General features: G+C 38.9%; 1 protein-coding gene across 2 annotated transcripts in view; it reads left to right on the plus strand.

Moving 5' to 3' along the window:
- The first annotated feature begins 508 nt into the window (after positions 1-508).
- The window catches only part of LOC122671556 (acyl-coenzyme A oxidase 4, peroxisomal), a 39,941-nt gene continuing 20,387 nt past the window's right edge, over positions 509-20,062 (plus strand). For both annotated transcript variants that reach the window (XM_043868845.1, XM_043868844.1), the window contains exons 1-12: positions 509-686; positions 2,101-2,205; positions 16,014-16,120; positions 16,551-16,628; positions 16,713-16,836; positions 16,973-17,046; positions 17,138-17,197; positions 17,360-17,469; positions 17,880-18,039; positions 18,651-18,727; positions 18,819-18,990; positions 19,082-19,174. In XM_043868845.1, the coding sequence (XP_043724780.1) occupies positions 659-686; positions 2,101-2,205; positions 16,014-16,120; positions 16,551-16,628; positions 16,713-16,836; positions 16,973-17,046; positions 17,138-17,197; positions 17,360-17,469; positions 17,880-18,039; positions 18,651-18,727; positions 18,819-18,990; positions 19,082-19,174 (1,188 nt within the window). In that variant the 5' untranslated portion in view covers positions 509-658. The remainder of the gene's footprint in view (positions 687-2,100; positions 2,206-16,013; positions 16,121-16,550; positions 16,629-16,712; positions 16,837-16,972; positions 17,047-17,137; positions 17,198-17,359; positions 17,470-17,879; positions 18,040-18,650; positions 18,728-18,818; positions 18,991-19,081; positions 19,175-20,062) is intronic.

Genomic DNA, 20,062 nt, shown 5'->3' on the forward strand with positions numbered 1-20,062 from the left:
GGTTGAAATTTGAGAGTTCAACAACTATCATTTCTTCAACTTTTCCAGAAAAAGAATCATATTACTAAACGAATGGGATAATAATTAGGAGAAAATAATCATATTAGTATCCAATTAATTTTGGGACGTATTCAAATTTTCCTAAATAGATACTAATACAAGAAATAAGAAACAAATCACAGAATCACATCAGCGTTGGTGAACGAACAAAATTGCTTCCTCACAATTGCAACGGGCATATGACGCGTTGGTGAACGAACAAAATTCGTTCCTGACAATTGCTACGGGCATATGACAAATTGGCAAATAAGTCGAGTGGCTGTTCGCTGAGGTAGGCTCTGATGTTAATCCAATTGGGTTTCTTACTTTCTTTTACCTTTTCGGTGAAGTGAAACTGAAAGTCAGTCTTATCTGTCTGGTTTAATTAATTTTTGTTTTTTTTGGTATTTGCAGGAAATCGAATCTTGGATTTCCGTTTTATGCTTATTTATATATTTGGAAAATCCTTACCATCCTCCTAAACCTGCGTGCCGTCTTGCACACAAAATATAATTTTTTAAGACTATCTGGGTATTGATTTCGTCTATCTGCTTTGCTAATTTTCTTTCGAAAGGGGGTCTTATCCGATCTATACAACAAAGCTTGAGCTTTTCCCACCATGGCTCCTTCTTCGGTCCAGAATCAAGGTGCATATCTAATATGTTGAGCTTCTTCCATCTTTTTATTTTTTTTATTTTTTTATTTCCTTTTTAGTATTCATCATTTTTGAGTTAGCTTCAGATTATGTATGATTTGATTTTTATTTTTAATTTTTGGATTCAATCTTGTCAGGATAGGCTTAGAAACAGTTTCTTCTCCCCCAATTTTTCTTTTGGGCTCCGCAGAGTGTTCATTTTTTGTTGAAGATTTGACAAAACGTTTGTTCTTTAATTAATTGATTATGTATGCTAGATATGCTCCGTTAAAATCCAGGTAGTGGGAAATTGATTAAAGCAGGGTTTTTAATTGAAGTTATGGTCCACCTTCTGGTTGGGATTTTGAAAATTTCTCTTCAGACAATCTGAACCGAAAGCTAGAAGCAGTAGAAATGTTAAAAAAAACCAAACAAAAAGGGGGAAAGAATCGAGTTTACAAGTAAACGACGGTTCACGGTTGAGAAACCTGCTGTGGAGACGGAAAACTTCATCACTCAGTGAGGGAGCCAGGGAAAGGAGAAAATTTTAGAAAAAGGAAAAAAAGAAGCTTTAGACAGATTCAGAGACTATATTTTATCTCCTCTTGGAAGTTGGAGCCTCTGAATTACTCGGTAATTAAACTCTGGCATTAGAAAAAAAAATGTATACTAAAAAGTTGGGATTTATGCTAACTCAGAGCCAATGAAACCTCCTACAATTTCAGATTCCACTTGCTACTCTTTATAAGGAAAGAGCCTAAAGATATCAAATGATTCAATATGTATTTTGTAATTGGGTTCCTTGGGTTCTGGATATTTCTTCCCCTCCCCCCCCACCCCCTCAATATCTTTCAGTTTTGTTGTTATTTCTATTTTTTTTTTGTATTTGGTATTCTTTAGCTAGGCTTTTCTGAAACATTTTTCGTATTTTCCAGTGAGCCAATACAAAGAATGTTGTGGACCTTTTTCATCTTCCCTTTTATTTATGAATTTCTCTTAACTTGGACAATTTACTGATTGAGATGATGTTTTTAACGAGGTGCTAATCCTAATATGAAATAATTTTAACAGGCTTCAAATATTTTCATCTTCTTTATTTTCTTTTTTTAGTAAAACATTTTCATCTTCTTGTATGGTGTCAAGTAGCGTATAAAAATTTGTGGGACTCATGGCCTCTACTTTGTCCTTTTCTCCTTTCTCTGTATTTTGAAGCAATCATTTCCCCCCTATATTAAGCTTTTGTTTCTATTTATCTTTTATGTTTGTCAACTTGTAGTGTTCCAAATGATTGGATGAAAAGATTATTCAGAAAACAAATGTTCTTTTTACCAATGTATTAGCTGCATCTAGGATTTGTTTTGTAGTTGGTTGACGTTGGGGATGATTTTTCCAATTACTCAAAACATGATTTCTTCAATTCCATGCAGATGATACTTCTAAGAATTTCAAGACTTCGTATTTTGGATTACCAGCATTGGATATGTCCACTGCATTTCCCCAGGCGACTCCTGCATCAGTCTTTCCCCCTTGTGGTAACTAGACTTGTTCGATTTTCCCCTTGTAGATTTCTTACTTATCTCCCATTCTTGTGCTGGATATGTTTATGGCCACTATTACATGATTGGATACAGCCGTTTGTCTTTTGTGTAGAAGATACTCAATGGATGATAGATGCCTAATTCTTTTTTTGTTTAAATTCTGTCACTCTTCATCTTATACTGTGCGTTAAGATGGTCCTATCTTGACATTTCCTTTCTGTAATTTCTTTTAGATTTTCTTTTGGACTTGCTTGAACAACATAAATAGCAATACACAGGAAAATATGTTCCAAGGTACAGTGTACACATTAATATTAGTTTCCCTCACCATCGACTTGTTTTTCAACTTATATAATATGATATATAACTATATAAGATGAGAATAATCATGGATTAAAGTATCGTATTGTATCGGCCGACATGTATCGGTATCAGTCGGTACCGATATGATACATACCGATACATATATATTTTTAAAAAATGGACCGTTTTGGATTGTATCGAAATGTATCAGCCGATACGATACGATATGACCGATACGTATCGATCCATATCGACCTGTCCAGTCATGGGTTCTGTGGGTGGTTTATTACGTACCGATATGGCTTGATACATACTGATACATACCGTTACATATTGATACTATCGATACATTTCATAAAAAAGCCATTTTCACTCACAGACTCTATACAACTCCTATTCTAACAGAAAAATGAAGGAAAAATCTCAACCAAGAGACTAAAATCTTGCATTTAATCTTGGTTTTTCACACTTTTGGACTAAAAAATGAATCAAGGAGTGCTACACTGCTACAACATCCTCCTTTGCATCATCCAATACTCTTCATGGCTATAGACGATTACAACGTGTAAGAAACATCATCTTTTATAACAATTTCAATTTAACGCATTATTCTCCATTTTAGTGTTATGCATGATATGTATTATATATTGCTTGTTTATATTGTTTTTTGTGTCCAAAAGTGTATTTCCATGTATATTTTGACAATTTTCATGCGTTTCTGCACTGTTTGATACGTAACTCCGATATGATACGATACGATACAGTACATCTCTTAAAATCGCCCGACCGATACGTTACCCGATACCGATACTTTAAACCTTGAGAATAATAAATAACTACTCTTTCGTAATCTATGCCAAATAATCCCAAATTGGGCTGCTTCACCTTTGAGTATGTAATTAAAATGTTCACTAGATATGCTTGAAGCATAAAGATCAATCAGATATTTATGGCCATGTCCCCATTTCGCATTTTGGGAGGTTTCCATTGTCTCTCAACTCATGAGTCATGTTTCCATGCTCACAGATGACAGATCATAGGTTATAAGATGGATGATCAATTGACCATGGATTTAAACTTTGAGCTCAAGATATCTGCTTCAACCACAGGGGATTCTTGATTGGAATTGCAAAATAACAATATTCATATTGCTTTAATTTGTATCTCGTAGTACGGATGGTAGTTCTTGATACGAGCTGGCAACAAGCCTGACAACCTTTCCCCAGATAGGTTGAACCTTCCTCATTTCGTGCATTTGAATTGCCATCTTGACATAGGACAGCTCAAGAAAGATATAGGGCTGTACTACTGGAAGAAGTAGTGGGAAACGGTCAAGGGCTTCTGTTAGCAGAACCGAGAATGAGAGAATTAGAGAATTGCTTGGCATTTTCATTGATAGGTAAGCCCTCTATTATAAATAGAGGGAAAATTACAAAGAGGACAGAACTGCCCCTAAAGTAGCCGACTTTCATAGAGAGCAGACTTTACATAATGAAAGTAATAACTAAACAAAGGTAGAAAGTCTAGAATACCCCCACGGTATTCTGGCCCATACTCTCCAACACTCCCCCTCAAGCTGGAGTATACATATACTAAAAGAAGCTCCAGCTTGAACTAATTAAGAAAAAATAAATGCTAACACTCCATTCTAACACTCCCCCTCAAGTTGGCGCATATAAGGCACTAATGCCCAACTTAAACAAAATAGGAAGAAACAGAGTTGCAGCAAATTCCAGCTTGACACACTGATGGATGAATGAAGCTCCCAAATAATCATGATAAATCTTCAAGAACTTGAAATAATTGATCTTTAAAACCTGGGCAGACTTGATCAGCAAAGCTCTCAACAATCTTCAATAGCTGTCCAGTGATGAATCTCAGACTGGTAATCTTGAAGATAAACAACTAGGGCAAGCAAGCAGCGGAAACAACTGAATCAGGCAGCGGAAATAATCAACCCAACTGTAAATCCTCAAATAGGCAGGCAACAACCAAATATCTTCACTACGCTTCAATACTTCAATCTCCCCTTTACAGTAAGTTCAACCCAATAACAAAAGATACCCAATGGCTGTGGTGGAAAAACTGATCTTCTATGTGTTTTGCCACAAATGTTCCTGCAAGTTCTGCTTCTGCAATATCTGCAAGTGTACTGTATATAATTTCCCCCTCACGTGTGGTAGTAAACGTGGACATAACAGAGATGATGTAAGAGATAATGGCAAAAGTATAATGTTCCAGAATTTTCCACAGGTGCTATGGGAATGGAAAAGGAAAGAATGGCAAATTATAGTATACTATGAACTCCCAAAGTCGTTATGGGTAAATGTCAAAGGTATGGTATGGGATATGGGTAATTGAAGAAGCAGTGGGATAAAGAGTCATGGAGAAAAAAAAAGCAATGTACCATATCAATTTTCAACCTTCTTCAATCGATCAAACAAACTTCTTAGATGGAAACTCTTGTAGGGGAAAAACACCAAACTCCAATTTGCAGATCTGATTTAAATAAGAAAACAGATCTGATTTGAAGCAAGGAAAGGCTCCAATCTTCAAGGCTTGATCAATCTTCAAACAAGGAAGAACCAGTGTGCAAAACTCCAAGCTATAAACTCCCATATGCTGAATAGAACTAATGAAGATATCTGGGCAGAATTGATGTAATAAGCTTCTAGAAAACTTGGATCAAATCTGAAGTAGAGAACAATAATGCTTGGAGCAATCTCCCAGAGCAAGTTGAATATAAACCTGGAGAAAAGCTTCACACAACTGAATAGATTCGTAGTCGTAACTCGTAACCAATAACCATGGAACAACTGTTGTAATCCCAAATAGAAACTGATCTCCAAGGTACTAGATTCGATTCTTTAATAAAGTGAAAGAACTTCGATCTCCAATATTAGGCAGACACAGTCTCAAGAACAGGGCAGCAGTAGTCCTTACGAAGGCAACATTAACATGTTAAGCAGTCATGCACAGAAGTCAATCAACAGAACCAGCAAGGGATGAATTAAAGTTCAATAGAACCAGCAAGTAGAAGACAATAACTCTGCAGATCCAATAGGAATTGATGAAGCCATCCACATAGGAACCAGAAAACTATAGGTTGATAGTTGGAGAAATTGACCATAAGGAAGAAACCTGAAATTTTTTTTCTTTCAAAAAACACTCCATGAATGATGCTGAAACTAGGGTCGAGTACTCCTCTGATGTTGATAAAACTCCCCTAAAAAAATCAGCAAGAGAGGACATCCCTAACCCTAAGATCGATTATAGTCAGGGTTTTTACAACACTCTGAAAGGTGAGATCGATTGTAGGGAAGAGGGCTTCAAAAAATTGATGATGACTTGTCAAAGATTGATGATGTCTTAGAATAGATGTTGTCCTCGGCTGCTCGATTGGATCTCTAATACGAATAACCAATCTCTTTTTATGATTGAGACTTGATCTTCAAGAGGGAGAAACACCAAAAAAATGCAGAAAAAAATAGGACAGCAGCTATCACATGAAATAGAACTTCTTCAAGCCATGTATTGATGAAGTAAATTGTCCCTCTTGATGGTAGAAACACTTCAAAAAAACTCCAGCAGTAAAGTAACCCTAGCCCAAAAATCGATTTGTGTCAGGGTTTTGTAAAACCCTGAAAATAAGGATCGACTGGGGTAGGGAGGTCGAGTGGTCCTTATAGTAGTGGCATAGTTGTCATGGCGTCCTAGCGCTGGAGAAGGTTGCATGGCGACCTACGCCATGGCGTCCCTCTTTGATTTCTTCTTCCTGTCTCTCTTTCCCTCTTCGATTTCTTCTTCCTGTCTTCGATTTCTTCTTCCCTCTTCGATTTCGTCTTTCCCTCTTCGATTTCTTTCAATTTCTTCTTTCCCTCTTCGATTTCTTTCGATTTCTTCTTTCCCTCTTCGATTTCTGAATTTTCTTCTTAAAACTTGAGAAATAATAGAGAAAAAATAAAACATGGCTTGAGTATACATCTATTAAAACATTAAAAATAGAGAAAATAAAAAATCAAACATGGTCGACATGCTTGCCATGTCGATATATCGACGTGACACCCCTCCACCGACTTGGATCACCGTGACGCCGTGACAAATATGAGTAGTGGAGAATCACCCCTAAAAAATCAGCAACAACTGAAAGGAAGAACCCTAAAAATCAATTGGAGCTAGGGTTCTGAAAAAGCCCTGATAAAGGAGATCGATTGGGGTAAATCAAGGCTGGAGAAAAAAAAAGGGGAAAGAGAAGATGGAAAAAGGTAGACAGATGCTAGGAATTATTGCAGAGGGAGCTCCAACAATGGAAGATCCTATCGATGTTTCTTCCTCCACTGCTACTTTGGCTTACACAGGTACAACTTTCCTTACATTCACATCTTCCACTCAGTGGATTATTGCTTCTGGTGCCTCTGCTCATATAACTGGTAAGTCAGAACTGTTGTCTTCATTTTCAAAAGCCTCTAATTCATCTCCTATCATACTTGTTGATGATTCATTAATATGATTGGTTATGGTACGATTTCTCCTATTGCATCCATGACCTTGCCTTCTGTTCTTCATGTACCCCAATTATCGTTGAGCTTACTTTCTGTTAGTCAACTGACTAACCCCAATTATTGTTGAGCTTACTTTTTGTTAGTCAACTGACTAAAACTCTTAATTCCTCTATCATCTTTTTTCCTTCCTCTTGTATTTTTCAGGATCTTCAGACAAGGAGGACAATTGATGGTGGGCTTGAGCAGGCCGGATTTTACTACCTAAATGGCACTGGACCTTATACTGCTGCTGCTACTACTACTACTACTACCAATATTTCTCCTCTTTAATGGCATTTTCGGTTAGGACATTTATTTCTATCCAAACTTGAACATATGGTTCCGTGTTGCAAGTCTGTGTCTCATTTGGAGTGTGAAACCTGTGAATTAGGGAAACATCATCGCTAATCCTTTCCTGCTTGTAGTGTTACAAGAAGTCAATCTTTATTTTCTTTAGTTCATTCTGACATTTGGGTTCTTTGTCGGGTCAAAAATAGATTGGGGTTTTCTTACTTTGTTACCTTTGTGGACGATCAAATCCGATTAACGTGGTTGTACTTGTTGAAAGATTGTTTTGAGTTTTTGGATTTATTTAAAGATTTTTACAAGGACATAAAGACCCAATTTAACGTTTTTATTAAGGTTTTCCATTCTGATAATGCACTTGAGTATACTCAACATGAAATTTCTACCTTTTGTTCTGCTTATGGTATGATTCACTGAACTAGCTGTTCATATACCCCACGACAAAATGGGGTTGTTGAACGAAAAAATAGGCACTTGTTGGAGATTCCTCACTCTGATGATTCATATGAATGTTCCTAAACATCTTTGGTGTGATGTCGTACTCTACATGTTATTTGATTAATCGGATGCCATCTTCTGTTCTAGGTAACCAATCACCCTTCTGTATTTGTTTTGCTGATACCCCCTTGTTTTCTCTATCGTCCCGGGTTTTTTGTTGTGTTTGCTTTGCTCATATTTTACACTAAAGTAGATAAGTTGTCTCCTCGAGCTGTGAAGTGTATTTTGCTTGGTTATTTAAGGACTCAAAGGGTATAGGTGTTGTAACCCGATTACTCATTAGCAGTTTGTTAGCACCGATGTTACCTTCTTTGAGGGTACTCCCTATTTTGGTCCCTCCCATGCTTAGTTTTACTCCTGTGATAAAAAATAATTATACCCCTCCCCCGTTGCCTGTATGTGTTCCTTTTGATGTTCCAGTTGTATCTCCTCCCTTGTTGCAAGTCTTTCAGTGTCGTAAGCGAACGGTGCCCACTCCTACTGCCCAGCTTAGGACCTTTATCGCCCCCAGTACTACTGGGAGTGTTGTGCGCATCGTGCGGTGCAGCACCGCCCGATGCGCACAGCACCCCCAGTAGTGCTGGGGGCGATAATTTTCCCCCAGCTTACTACTCAGTCTACTCCTTTGGCTGAGATTCCCACTGACTCACCAGTGGCTCTTCGTAAAGGTACACGTTTTTGTACACAGAAATCCATGATTGCTTACCTGATTGAGGATTATGTTTCTGTATCTCATTTGCTCTCTCCTGTCCATAATCTTGCTTTGTCATTATCTACTAACTCAATTCCTCAGCCTTGTCAAGATGCCTTATTTCATCTTGGGTGGAAACTGGCTATAAACACGTAAATGGAAGCTTTAATCTCTTTCCAAACATGGGCCCCGGTAGACTTGCCTCCTAGTAAAGATCTTGTGCAATGTTGCTGGGTGTACACGATCAAGTACAATCTTGATGGTTCCATTGAGTGACTTAAGGCCCATTTGGTTGCGAAAGGCTTTACACAGACAGATGGTTTGGACTACTTTGAGACCTTTTCCCCAGTTGCTTCTCTCAAATCTATCCGGGTTCGTATTTCCTTGGCTGTCAATTTGGATTGGCCTCTCGATCAACTAGACATCAAGAATGCATTTTTATATGGTGATTTATAGGAGGTATATATGGAGCAACCTTCAGAGTATGTGGCTTAGGGGGGAATTAAAACAGATTTTGTAAGCTATACAAGGCTATTTATGGGCTGAAACAGTCGATTAGGGCCTAGTTTGACAAATTCAGCTCAATTGTTACCAAGTGTGGGTTTTCACAATTCTATTCTGATCACTCAGTCTTTGTTCGCCGACGAGGTTCTAAGGTGGTAGCTTTGGTTGTGTATGGTGATGACATTATTGTATCTGGTAATGACATAACCGATATTACAGATGTTAAGGCTTTTCTACATCAACACTTTCAGACTTGGGTTCTCTTAGCTATTTTCTTGGTATTGAAGTTCTTTGAAGCAAGAAAGGGATTAGCCTATCAGAACGGAAATATGTTTTGGATCTTTTGTTTGAAAGTGGTATGCTTGCTTGCAAACCAGTTGATACCCTAATGGACCCGCATAAAAAATCTGGCACAGATGATGGAGAAGTGTTTGATGATCCACACCGGTACAAGAGATTGGTTGGAAAGCTGATTTATTTGACTGTAACCAGACCTGATATTTCTTTTGCTGTGGGTATTATTAGTCAGTTTATGCAAAAGCCGAAGGAAGTTCACTGGGAGGCGGCTTGTTGTATTCTAAAGTACCTAAAGGGGGAGGGGATGGAAGGGGCTCATTTATCGTCCACATCAAAATGTTGTTTTGGTAGGATTTTCTGATGCTGATTGGGCCGGTGCCGATGGCGATAGATGGTCTACTATTGGTTATTGCACATTTGTTGGAGGCAATCTTATATCTTGGTGCAACAAGAAACAAACAACTATGGCTAGGTCCAATGCTGAGGCTGAGTATAGTTGATGTAGATAACTTACTTAGAGGGCTTATTTTAGTGGAAATAAGCCTTGGGATGAGTTATGTATGTATTGGGCCTTTGATTCTATGTGTTTACTTTGTAATTGGTCAATTTAATGAGCTTAAAATATGGGTAGAAAGTAGGAAAACGGGATTTACTTCATTCATTTAGTTAGAGTCATATTTTGAGTCTGTTTTCTTTATTATTTTACTTTTGTAGTTAATTAAGGTTACCTTATTAGTTAAGGATTGGGTTAGGCCTTTCCTTTTTAGTGTCTAAGTTTATTTTTGAGTCTTCTATATAAGTTTGTGAGGGAGGCCAGCATTGTACACGAATTTAAATGAATAGAAAGGTTGCTTTTGCAATTGTGAAATCCTGAGATAGGATAGGTGAGAGGCCTAGGGTGAGATGCCTATTCCCTTCCCCATTCCCTTCCATTTGTTGCAAGGTTTTAGGGATTTCAACTCTTGAAACTGCCCTAGCTGATCTCAAGAAGTTCTTCAAGTTTGCTGGAAATTCTCTTTGCAAGTTGTTTGCAACATCCTCTTTGGTATTCTTATCAATTTCAAGTTGCTGCCAAGTTCAAGATCATTCATCATAGCAGGGGCCAATCCCCCATCATCGAATTTGGGAGAAAACCTAGGGTTTCAAAACCTTAAAAGGCTGATCCATCTTTCTTTCTCCCTGTTCTGATCGAGTGCTTCTATTTGGGATTCATTCTACTTTGAAGAAGAGTATTCAGCCCTTGTTGCAGCTTCAACAGGTTACTAATTTGTGCGATTATATTTATTACTTCTCTTGTTCAATTGTGGTTACTAATTTGAGATCCCATCGTTCTCTTTCTTGTTCACTGGAGGTTCCTTATTTGATCCTGCCTGGGATTAGACATATTATGGTTCTAGTCTTACATTAATAGTGCTATGGTTCGTACTGCAGCTGGATTGATGTGGTTGAAGTCACTTCTTCAAGAATTGACTTTTCTTATTACTCAACACATGAAAATGTTTTGATAATCAAGCTGCCATCTACACTGCCAGTAATCTAGTGTTTCAAGAACGAACCAGCCACATTGAGATGGATTGTCATTTTGTGCGGGATACTGTTATGAAGAAGCTGATTATTACACCATTTGTTTCGTCTGCAAACCAGTTGTCGGATTTGTTTACCAAGCCTCTTTTTGGTCCTGCCTTCCGGAGGTGTTGTTCCAAGCTGGGCATGGGAGATTTATATGCTCCAGCTTGAGGGGGAGTGTTAATTTGGTCTATAGAATTCGTGGATCCCCATTGGGCTCTCTATATTTTTTTTGAATGAATAAATAAATTTATTACCAAAGGAAAGAAAGGGGGGGGGGGAGGAGAGAGAGCGAGAGAGCGCATACAAGGGGGCAAAGCCACACAAATTATAAGGCCCAACCTAAGAGGAGGCTAGGCCTGCAAAAATCAAAAGCCCACATGGGCATAAAGATAGAGAAGGAAGCCCAAGAAAATACAAAAGTCCACAAGAGCAAAGAAGCCCAATAGAAAGAGAAGGGCAGCCAAGTCAATTCCAGGTAGAATTCGTGGATCCACATTGGGCTCTCTATATTTTTTTTGAATGAATAAATAAATTTATTACCAAAGGAAAGAAAGGGAGGGGGAGGAGAGAGAGAGAGAGAGAGAGCGCGTACAAGGGCGCAAAGCCACAAACAAATTATAAGGCCCAACCTAAGAGGAGGCTGGGCCTGCAAAAATCAAAAGCCCACATGGGCATAAAGATAGAGAAGGAAGCCCAAGAAAATACAAAAGTCCACAAGAGCAAAGAAGCCCAATAGAAAGAGAAGGGCAGCCAAGTCAACCAGGTAGGGAACCACAAACCCTAAACCAAATATCTCAGCACAACAGCGACCAGCTGCCAAGACGAGAATCGGAGCATCACCGGCAAACAAACAGCCACAGCAAGGGGGTGCTGGCCTAGTGGAGGACCACGGCCAAGCGGAGGTGAGAGCCACGTCGGAGAGGCACCGGCCTTGCAGAGGGCAACGGCGAAGCGGCTGCCGGCCGAGCATAGCTTGCAAAGGGCAGACTATGCAGCTGGCAGTAACACAGTGTTAGCCGAGCCTAGATTAGGCAGAAGGCTGACTGAGAGGGGCTGGCGGCCAAGCAGCTGCAGTCCAAGCAGGCTGGTGACCAAGTGACAACTGAGTGCGCCGGCGATGCAAGACGACTGGCAAGGGAGAAGGCGAACGGGGCTGGAGGTGAAGAGACGAGCCAGCAGGTCAAGCAAGGAAGGCAGCCAACGAGGGAGGCGACCCAGCAAAATGAGCGGTTGTCGGAGACAAAAGCCAAGCGAAGCATCGTGACCAGGCAGGAGAGTCCCCAACGAGCCTGGATACAGACCTAGCGGGAGGACGACTTGCGAGGCAGCAAACCAGGCAAGGCTGACGACCACGAAAATGACAAACCAAGAGGACTGTCAACTAGCATGACTGCAGACTGAGCAAGGATGGCGGCCACTAGCGCTACGCTGGTCCAAACGAGAAGACCAAGCTCCAAATCCTGAAGAAGAAGAGGAGAAAGTGGAGGAAGAAAGGGAGGGAGAGAAGCAGAAGGAGAAGGGGGAAGGAGCCTGGCCTCACTGCCAGATTCCAAAACCTTATGAAGAAGAGGAAAAAAAAGGAGGAAGAAAGGTAGGGCGAGAGGGGGGGAGGAGCAGCCTGGCCATGAGGCCGAGCTGCTCCTCAGAGGTGCCAGTGGGTTTTGCTTTCTGTCACTAGGGTTTTTTTCTGCTCCTCAATATAGAACATTTTGATTATGTGTCATTCTGTCAGGCTCTCTATATTAGTAGAAGAGTTTGGATGTATTCACAATAGAGGGAGTGTCCCCATTATGAGAGGTATCTTTAGTTTCCTATTTCACTTTTATAGTTTTATTGTCTTATTGTCTTGGTAGTTTTCTGATTTGGCTTATACTTCTTGTTAGGTTGTAATACTTTTAATTATACAATTATATATATGCATTGTAGTCCAGCGGTAGAACACACACACACTGATTTTGTCGTTGGATCAGTTCTCTAATCTCGCCTACCTTCTTCTTCCTCTTCCTCTCTCTCTCTCTCTCTCTCTCCCTCTCTCTTCTCTCATTCTGGTTTTCGTTGATTGGTTGTGAGGTTCTCATCAGTTACAGGATTGACTAGTGATAATTGTTGGACCTCGAAACATAGTTGTCAAGGCATCACCTAGGTGTTGCTTAGGTGACCGTCTTGGCATCTAGGCGCCTTGATAACTAGGCGTTTTGGTCACTAGGCAGTGTTGCCTTGCGTCCAGGCCCCCTCCAATGCCTTGGTTCGCCTAGACGCCATGACAACTATGCCTCAAAATTAGCGTTTGTTAGAACATAGGGAATAATGTTTGGAAATAGAAAATAGGGATTAGGGTTTGGGAGATTTAGGAAGTAGAAGAAATAAGATTGAGATCAGCAATTTGATATATTGAAGAAGAAATAAGAAGGAAATGATAAAGGAGACAAAGAAGAATAATGGTAAAATAAGATATGAAAGAAAATAATAGATGAGGAAGTAGAAAACCATCCTAATGTTTGAAAACTTGTTAAAGTACATTATTCAACGGAAATTTAGAAAGATTCAACTAAATCTGACAATGAAATTTGACTCATGACATGACTCAGACTCAACACTCCGACCCCGAGTAAAAGTAAGACTAACAAAAACTTAATTTTCAAGCAAAGGAAAACTTCTACACCTGAAAACAGAAACTAACTAAAAGGTAATAAATTTTGATTTTACTATAAATAATAAGGTACTTTGATTTATTAAGAATTAGTAAATTCTTAATTACTAGAACACTAAAAAATGAACTAAATATAGAAAATATATGTAAAACTATAAATAACCCAATAACCCTTAAAATGATCAAAATTAATGTTACTTTTATTAATACAATATAGTCATTTCTTATGTTTTGGAATGGAAACAGCCCAAAATACAAAATGAAAACTACTATATCCTTTGCTGGCACAGTTCCATAAAACACAAACATTTGAAATAATATTGTTATACGTGCATTTATTAATTTATTAATTGTTTTTAAGGTTGCATTAACCAAAGTCAACTGCCCAGGTCATAGAATTCAACTCTGCTTCCCTTTTTAATGGGTTTGACTGAACTTGGGTTGAGTAGTGGGGTAACCTAAGACAGCTATGTTTCCTTGGTTAACCAGTGTCTCTCTGTGTCAGTGCAAGATTTAAAAGGTTGGTTTATATGGATCTTGGTATAGTTACAAATTTACTCCACTTTGTTCTTTGAGCTTTTTTAATAGAAGATGTGGCCCTATATAGGGTGCAATGGCGGAACATGATTTAATTAGAGGACAGAAAATAGTTGGAATATTTCACAGAGAATGATGTTTTAGGTATCTGAGCTCAATCATTAATAAAGAAGGTGATATAGAGAATGATGTTTCACAGAGAATTAAAATAGGACGGATGAAGTGGGGAGTGCATCCAGAGTGTTGTGTGATCAGTGTATTCCTTTAAAACTTAAAAGAAAATTTTATAGGATAGCCATACAACCAGCTATGATGTATGATGCGGAATGTTGGGCAGTTAAGAAGCATCGTATAGATAAACTTAGTGTAGCGGAGATGAGGATGTTGAGATGGATGTGTGGCAAAACTAGGAAGGATAAAGTAAGGAATGATCATATTAGAGCTGATTTGGGAGTAGCTCTGATACATGATAAGCTACAAGAAAGTCGTTTTAGGTGGCATGGCCATGTTCAACGGAGGCCTTTGGATGCTCTGGTACGGAGGAGTGATGGGCATACCCTAGAGCATCCAAAGGCCTCCAGGTAAAACCTTCCCTGGAGCATCAAAAGGCCTCCAGGTAAAATTTTCCACCGAAACAAACGGAGCCGTAGTAGAATATCAGACCTAATCTCACAGTAGGATCTCAAGAAACAGTCAAATTCCTCTAAGTCAACTCTAGGTCAAAAAAGTCAACACAAAAGTCGACATTCTAAGATGAATTTCAAACTCAAGATTTCAATCCACCACAACGAATATTAACACCGTTCAAAAGATGAGAAAGATTGGTTAGGTAATCTGAGAGTAATTTGAGAAATACAGATTCGAGAGAGAAATTTTAGATTTTGATAAAACCAAAATTAAATCAAATCATACCTATGGATTCCCCACAAATTTGGATTAAGTTCTCCCCTCCCAGTGGACTCACCAAACCTCAAAGTTTGATCCTAATCTAATGGCTAGATTAGATTTAATTAAAGGAACAAATTTTCAGGAATCACAAGTTGCAGGTTTGTGGTGATAATTAAGTAACTCACAAATAACAAGTCAGACAGCCCCCAAACCAAGGTGAGTTTAGGTCTAGGGAAGGTCTTTGATTCCCAAAGTTTGGGTGAAATACAGAAATCAGATCAGAGGTTAGGGTTTAATTGACAGAATACTATATGCTGAAATCAACTGGAAAATAGGGTATGCACAGGAGCTTTAGATCTGGAATTAAACTCTGATCTGTTCTTACTTGATGATAGGGATTGAATATATGATGAAAGAATAGCCCACCCTCTTGAAATCAGATAACAAAACACCAACAGCAACTAGAGATCTCAATCCGACTTCAATCACAAACAATACTTGGCGGTAGAATAGAGCAGGGGAAGAACTGAAAGAAAACTTGACCTATCTCAGGTCGTATTTCTCACCCCCTGTATCACACAGTTTCTTAAAGCCAATGGCAACTCAAATTCAATTAATCAAATCATATCTGGCTGAGCAACCTTACGTTGTATATATAGAACTAAAACAAAGTCCTATTCAAACCATGAAAACTGGAAATCAGGTTCCTATCATGAGTAGGAATACTTACAACCTTGTGGAATTAAAAATCAACTAACAAATAATTTTCCTACTTGAACTAGGAAAGAAATAAACTAATTAAAACTACTAAGAAACTCCTCTGAGCTTGCTGAATCAATCCAGCCCGCCAGCTGGATGTGAGGCCCATCAGTAGGCCCATACGGCTGCTGTCTTTTTGCTGCCGTTCTTATTCCTGCGGCTGTAGTGTAGCACAGCATACTTATCTACATCAAATCATAGACTTAATTATGCTTTTAGTTCACTTGTTTTTAATATCTTTGCAATTTTAAATATGCAGCTTCAGACTATTATCAGTTTGATGACTTATTGACTCCTGAGGAGCAGGCCTTCCGGATAAAAGTCAGAGAGGTCATGGAAAAAGAAGTAGCTCCAATAATGACAGAGGTAACATTGTAATTGAATGCTGTCATTTGATTACTAGAGTAGTTCTAGTTGTTAATTCTCTTTCGATTAGTCAATGTTGTTACTAGGAGTCATTATTTGGTATATTTGTGTTAGATTAATGTTTGGGGCTATCGCTTGGTGCGATGTTATAATCCCTGGCTGCCAGCCTGAAGGTGCAGGTCCGATTCTGAGGGTGGCCTCTTTGTGTGAAAAATGCTGAAAGTTCAGACTGTCCAGTCCATCCCTTTGTGTGACCCTGCAAATGTGGGACTTCCTCTGGTTACAACCCATATGTGGCTATTAGTTAGATCTATGGTGACCAGTACTTGGTAAAATTAGTGTGAGCCTTCATGCCATTTTATTTACAATATTGGTATCTTGTCTTGAGCATCCGTACCATAATGTAACTTGCCCTCCTTTGGTTTTTCAGTACTGGGAGAAGGCGGAGTTTCCATTTCATATTATACCAAAGCTTGCTACCCTGAGTGTTTCTGGTGGCACAATTAAGGTTCTTCAATTTTGTCATGCTTCATTTTTTGCATTTGCGATTGAAAACTTTTATGTACCTTATCTGATCATTTCTGGTAAGTAGGGCTATGGGTGTCCAGGCCTGTCTATCACTGGAAGTGCTATTGCTACAGCAGAGGTAGCCAGGGTTGATGCAAGCTGTTCTACTTTTATTCTGGTGCATTCTTCTTTGGCAATGCTCACAATTGGTAACTTCCCCCTTCCCCTTCTTAAGGTTTCTCCTAGTGTACTGAATTGCTTAATTGTGAGCAAATTTTCAAAAGACTTAAAATAGTGGTAATTAAGACATGGCTTTGCGTGATTGATCTAAACTGTCAAGAACAGCACTTTGTGGATCAGAGGCACAAAAGCAGAAATACTTACCTTCTTTAGCACAATTCCGCACAGTAGCTTGCTGGGTAAGCAGAACATGTTTAAAACGTAACTTGTTTGAGATTCTTTATACTCTTGCATCATTTTAATGAGTTTATTCCTGCTGTCCCCTTTTAGGGTTTGACAGAACCTGCCAATGGAAGTGATGCAAGTTCTTTAACGACAACAGCAACACAGGTCTCAATCTATTTCATTGTTTTACAATTGAGGCTGAGATGAATTAGTGTGATCATCCTAGAGATTATTTTTGATAATGTTCCTCTCTTTTTGAATCACCCTTCTATATACGAGAAATTCTCAATATTGTGATTTTATTGTTCATTCTGTCATTGAGAGCAGGTGGAAGGAGGTTGGTTACTTGATGGCCAAAAGCGCTGGATTGGAAATAGTACTTTTGCCGATTTGTTGGTTATTTTTGCCCGGAACACAAAAACAAACCAAATAAATGGGTGAGTTCCTTTCCAAATGAGTCAAGGTAATCCTAGTGTCTGACTGATGTAGACCACTGAACAGTCCAGCTGTCACATGGCTTACGTATGGAACCATGATGTGCCATTCTAGAAGTCTGCATGAGATTCTAGTTGTGACATTTAACTGTCACATGGCTGAACCTATGTAATTCTTAGGACCATTGATTTGGTTGATGTGTGATACAGTGAGTCCCAACTCCATGAAATAGCACAATATTGATAGCGGTATTATGAAAAGAATTATTTTGGTATATGAAGGTTAAACTCGGACTATATACCATCCCATTGTTGCTAATAATCTTTCAACATGGACCTGCTGTTTAGGCTTATTGAGATTTCCTCACTGCTTAAATCTTTAATGATCTGGTTGCTTTTGTTGATTGTTTCAGATTTATTGTTAAAAAGGATGTGCCTGGACTAACAGTTACCAAAATTGAAAACAAAATTGGCCTAAGGATTGTCCAGAATGGGGATATTGTCTTAAAGAAAGTCTTTGTCCCCGATGAGGACAAACTACCTAGTGTCAATTCCTTTCAAGATACAAACAAGGTAAGATGGTGATTGATTCTCAATTCTTTTTCTATTTCTTTTCTGTGCCAGAAAATCTTTGCTTCTGTAAGTTTAAAGTATTGATTTATAATTTTCTACAACATACGATAGCTTTTATATCGAGGGCGGGCCTTGGTGCAACGGTAAGGTTGCTCCATTGTGACCAAGTGGTCAGGGATTCGAGTCTGGAAAAAGCCTCTCCGCGAAAGCAGGGGTAAGGCTGCGTATATTATGGGAACCTTACCAGACCCCGCAGTGGCGGGAGCCTCGTGCACTGGGTATGCCCTTATACTAAAGCTTTTTTATCATCATCTGGTTAGTGAAATGCATCTGGATTAACCCTCATTAATTTATGTGGTTAGATGTTTCATGCTGATTCTTTTTCCCAAAATTGAACTTCTGTATGCTGATTTTTTATAATAGAAACAAAACTAAGCATCTTTTTGGCGAATGCATAAAGTTTATGATTCTGGTTCTCGTGCCTACCTTGTGTGGTCTCCAACCTATGTTTCTTGTGGGTTTCTGATTATCTTCTCCTCCACTCCCCCTAGCGGCTTAGCACCCCACACTTTTGATTGTGAACTTTTTTCTCTTTAATTGATTGATAACAGGTTCTTGCTGTTTCTCGTGTCATGGTTGCTTGGCAACCAATTGGCATTGCAATGGGTGTCTATGATATGTGCCACAGGTACTTAAAAATATGCTAATCCCATTCTTCCATGTTGTCTTGCTGCATTTTCATTTTCACTATGACCTTTTCTAATAGAGACTGAAACTAGGTATTTGAAAGAGAGGAAGCAGTTTGGAGCTCCATTGGCAGCATTCCAACTTAACCAAGTGAAACTTGTGCGTATGTTGGGTAATATTCAAGCAATGCTCCTGGTTGGTTGGCGCTTATGCAAACTCTATGAGTCCGGAAAGATGACACCTGGTCATGCTAGCTTGGGGAAGGTAAGAATGTTAGTTACTTAGTTTAGGGTGAGACATTTGGCAGTATCACTGACTGTAGTGTCTGGCACTCATATGTTTCTTAAATTCTTAGGGATGGATTACCTTGAAGGCAAGGGAAACCGTGTCTCTTGGGAGAGAGTTGCTTGGTGGCAATGGGATCTTGTCTGACTTTCTCGTTGCAAAGGTTCGACAACTTTCACTTGCTTCTTAAGTTCTTTGTTTACCATTTTACCTTTACTTTGATTGAATTTTTGCAATTAATGCTTCTTATGATAAAATATTTCCATTCATCTTTCTATTGCCGCGTGATTGATTTAAGTAGATTCTTTGTTTGAATGATTCCTTGAGGGCATTATTTGCTGTGAACCTCATGGCTCCAACTTAGGAATCCACTGCATTGAGCAAGCAGTTTTCATCAGATAAATGAAATGCCACATACATTTCTGTTTTGGTGTTTTCGCTAAGAAAGAAGGGACTTGTTGAAACAGTATAGGAATATTAAAAATTTGGGAAAGTATCTATGATATAAAGAGGACTATCAATGTGCAACTCCCTTTCCAACTAAGTCTGCCATCTCATTGGCACTCCCAGGTCTAGGGTAATGAGAACACCAGATACAGTGCAGTTGTTTTGTAAACCGAAGAAGGAATGAAGAAGTATAAGCAAATTACAACACTTTCTGCAGGGGAACCTCAGAAATACTCCTCACATCCTTAAGAGGGCCGTGGAAAAATCTTGCAAGTAGAAAGACATTTAATAAACAGAGACTTCATCCTTTCCTCATTAATTCTTTATCTTCAGTTGGCCTGAAGGAACTGTCATGATTTTTTTTTTTTTTGGGGGGGGGGGGGGAATGGGGTGGGGACAAGGAAGTTTCGGTTTTTAGGAAGGTGCCTTTGGATCTAATGCAGCATAATGGCTATGAGCTCTGGACCTCGCATAATCGTGGCTGGATTATTTTCAGGTTATAGTAACCATCTTTCCATAAGAAAATGCCTCAATGCTTTGGACTACATTAATTTTGAAATGGAAGGTTGTTCTGCCCCGATTTTCACCAAGAAACCAAGTGTCT

This window comes from Telopea speciosissima, chromosome 8 (assembly GCF_018873765.1).
Source record: "Telopea speciosissima isolate NSW1024214 ecotype Mountain lineage chromosome 8, Tspe_v1, whole genome shotgun sequence".
Classification (NCBI taxonomy): Eukaryota; Viridiplantae; Streptophyta; class Magnoliopsida; order Proteales; family Proteaceae; genus Telopea; species Telopea speciosissima.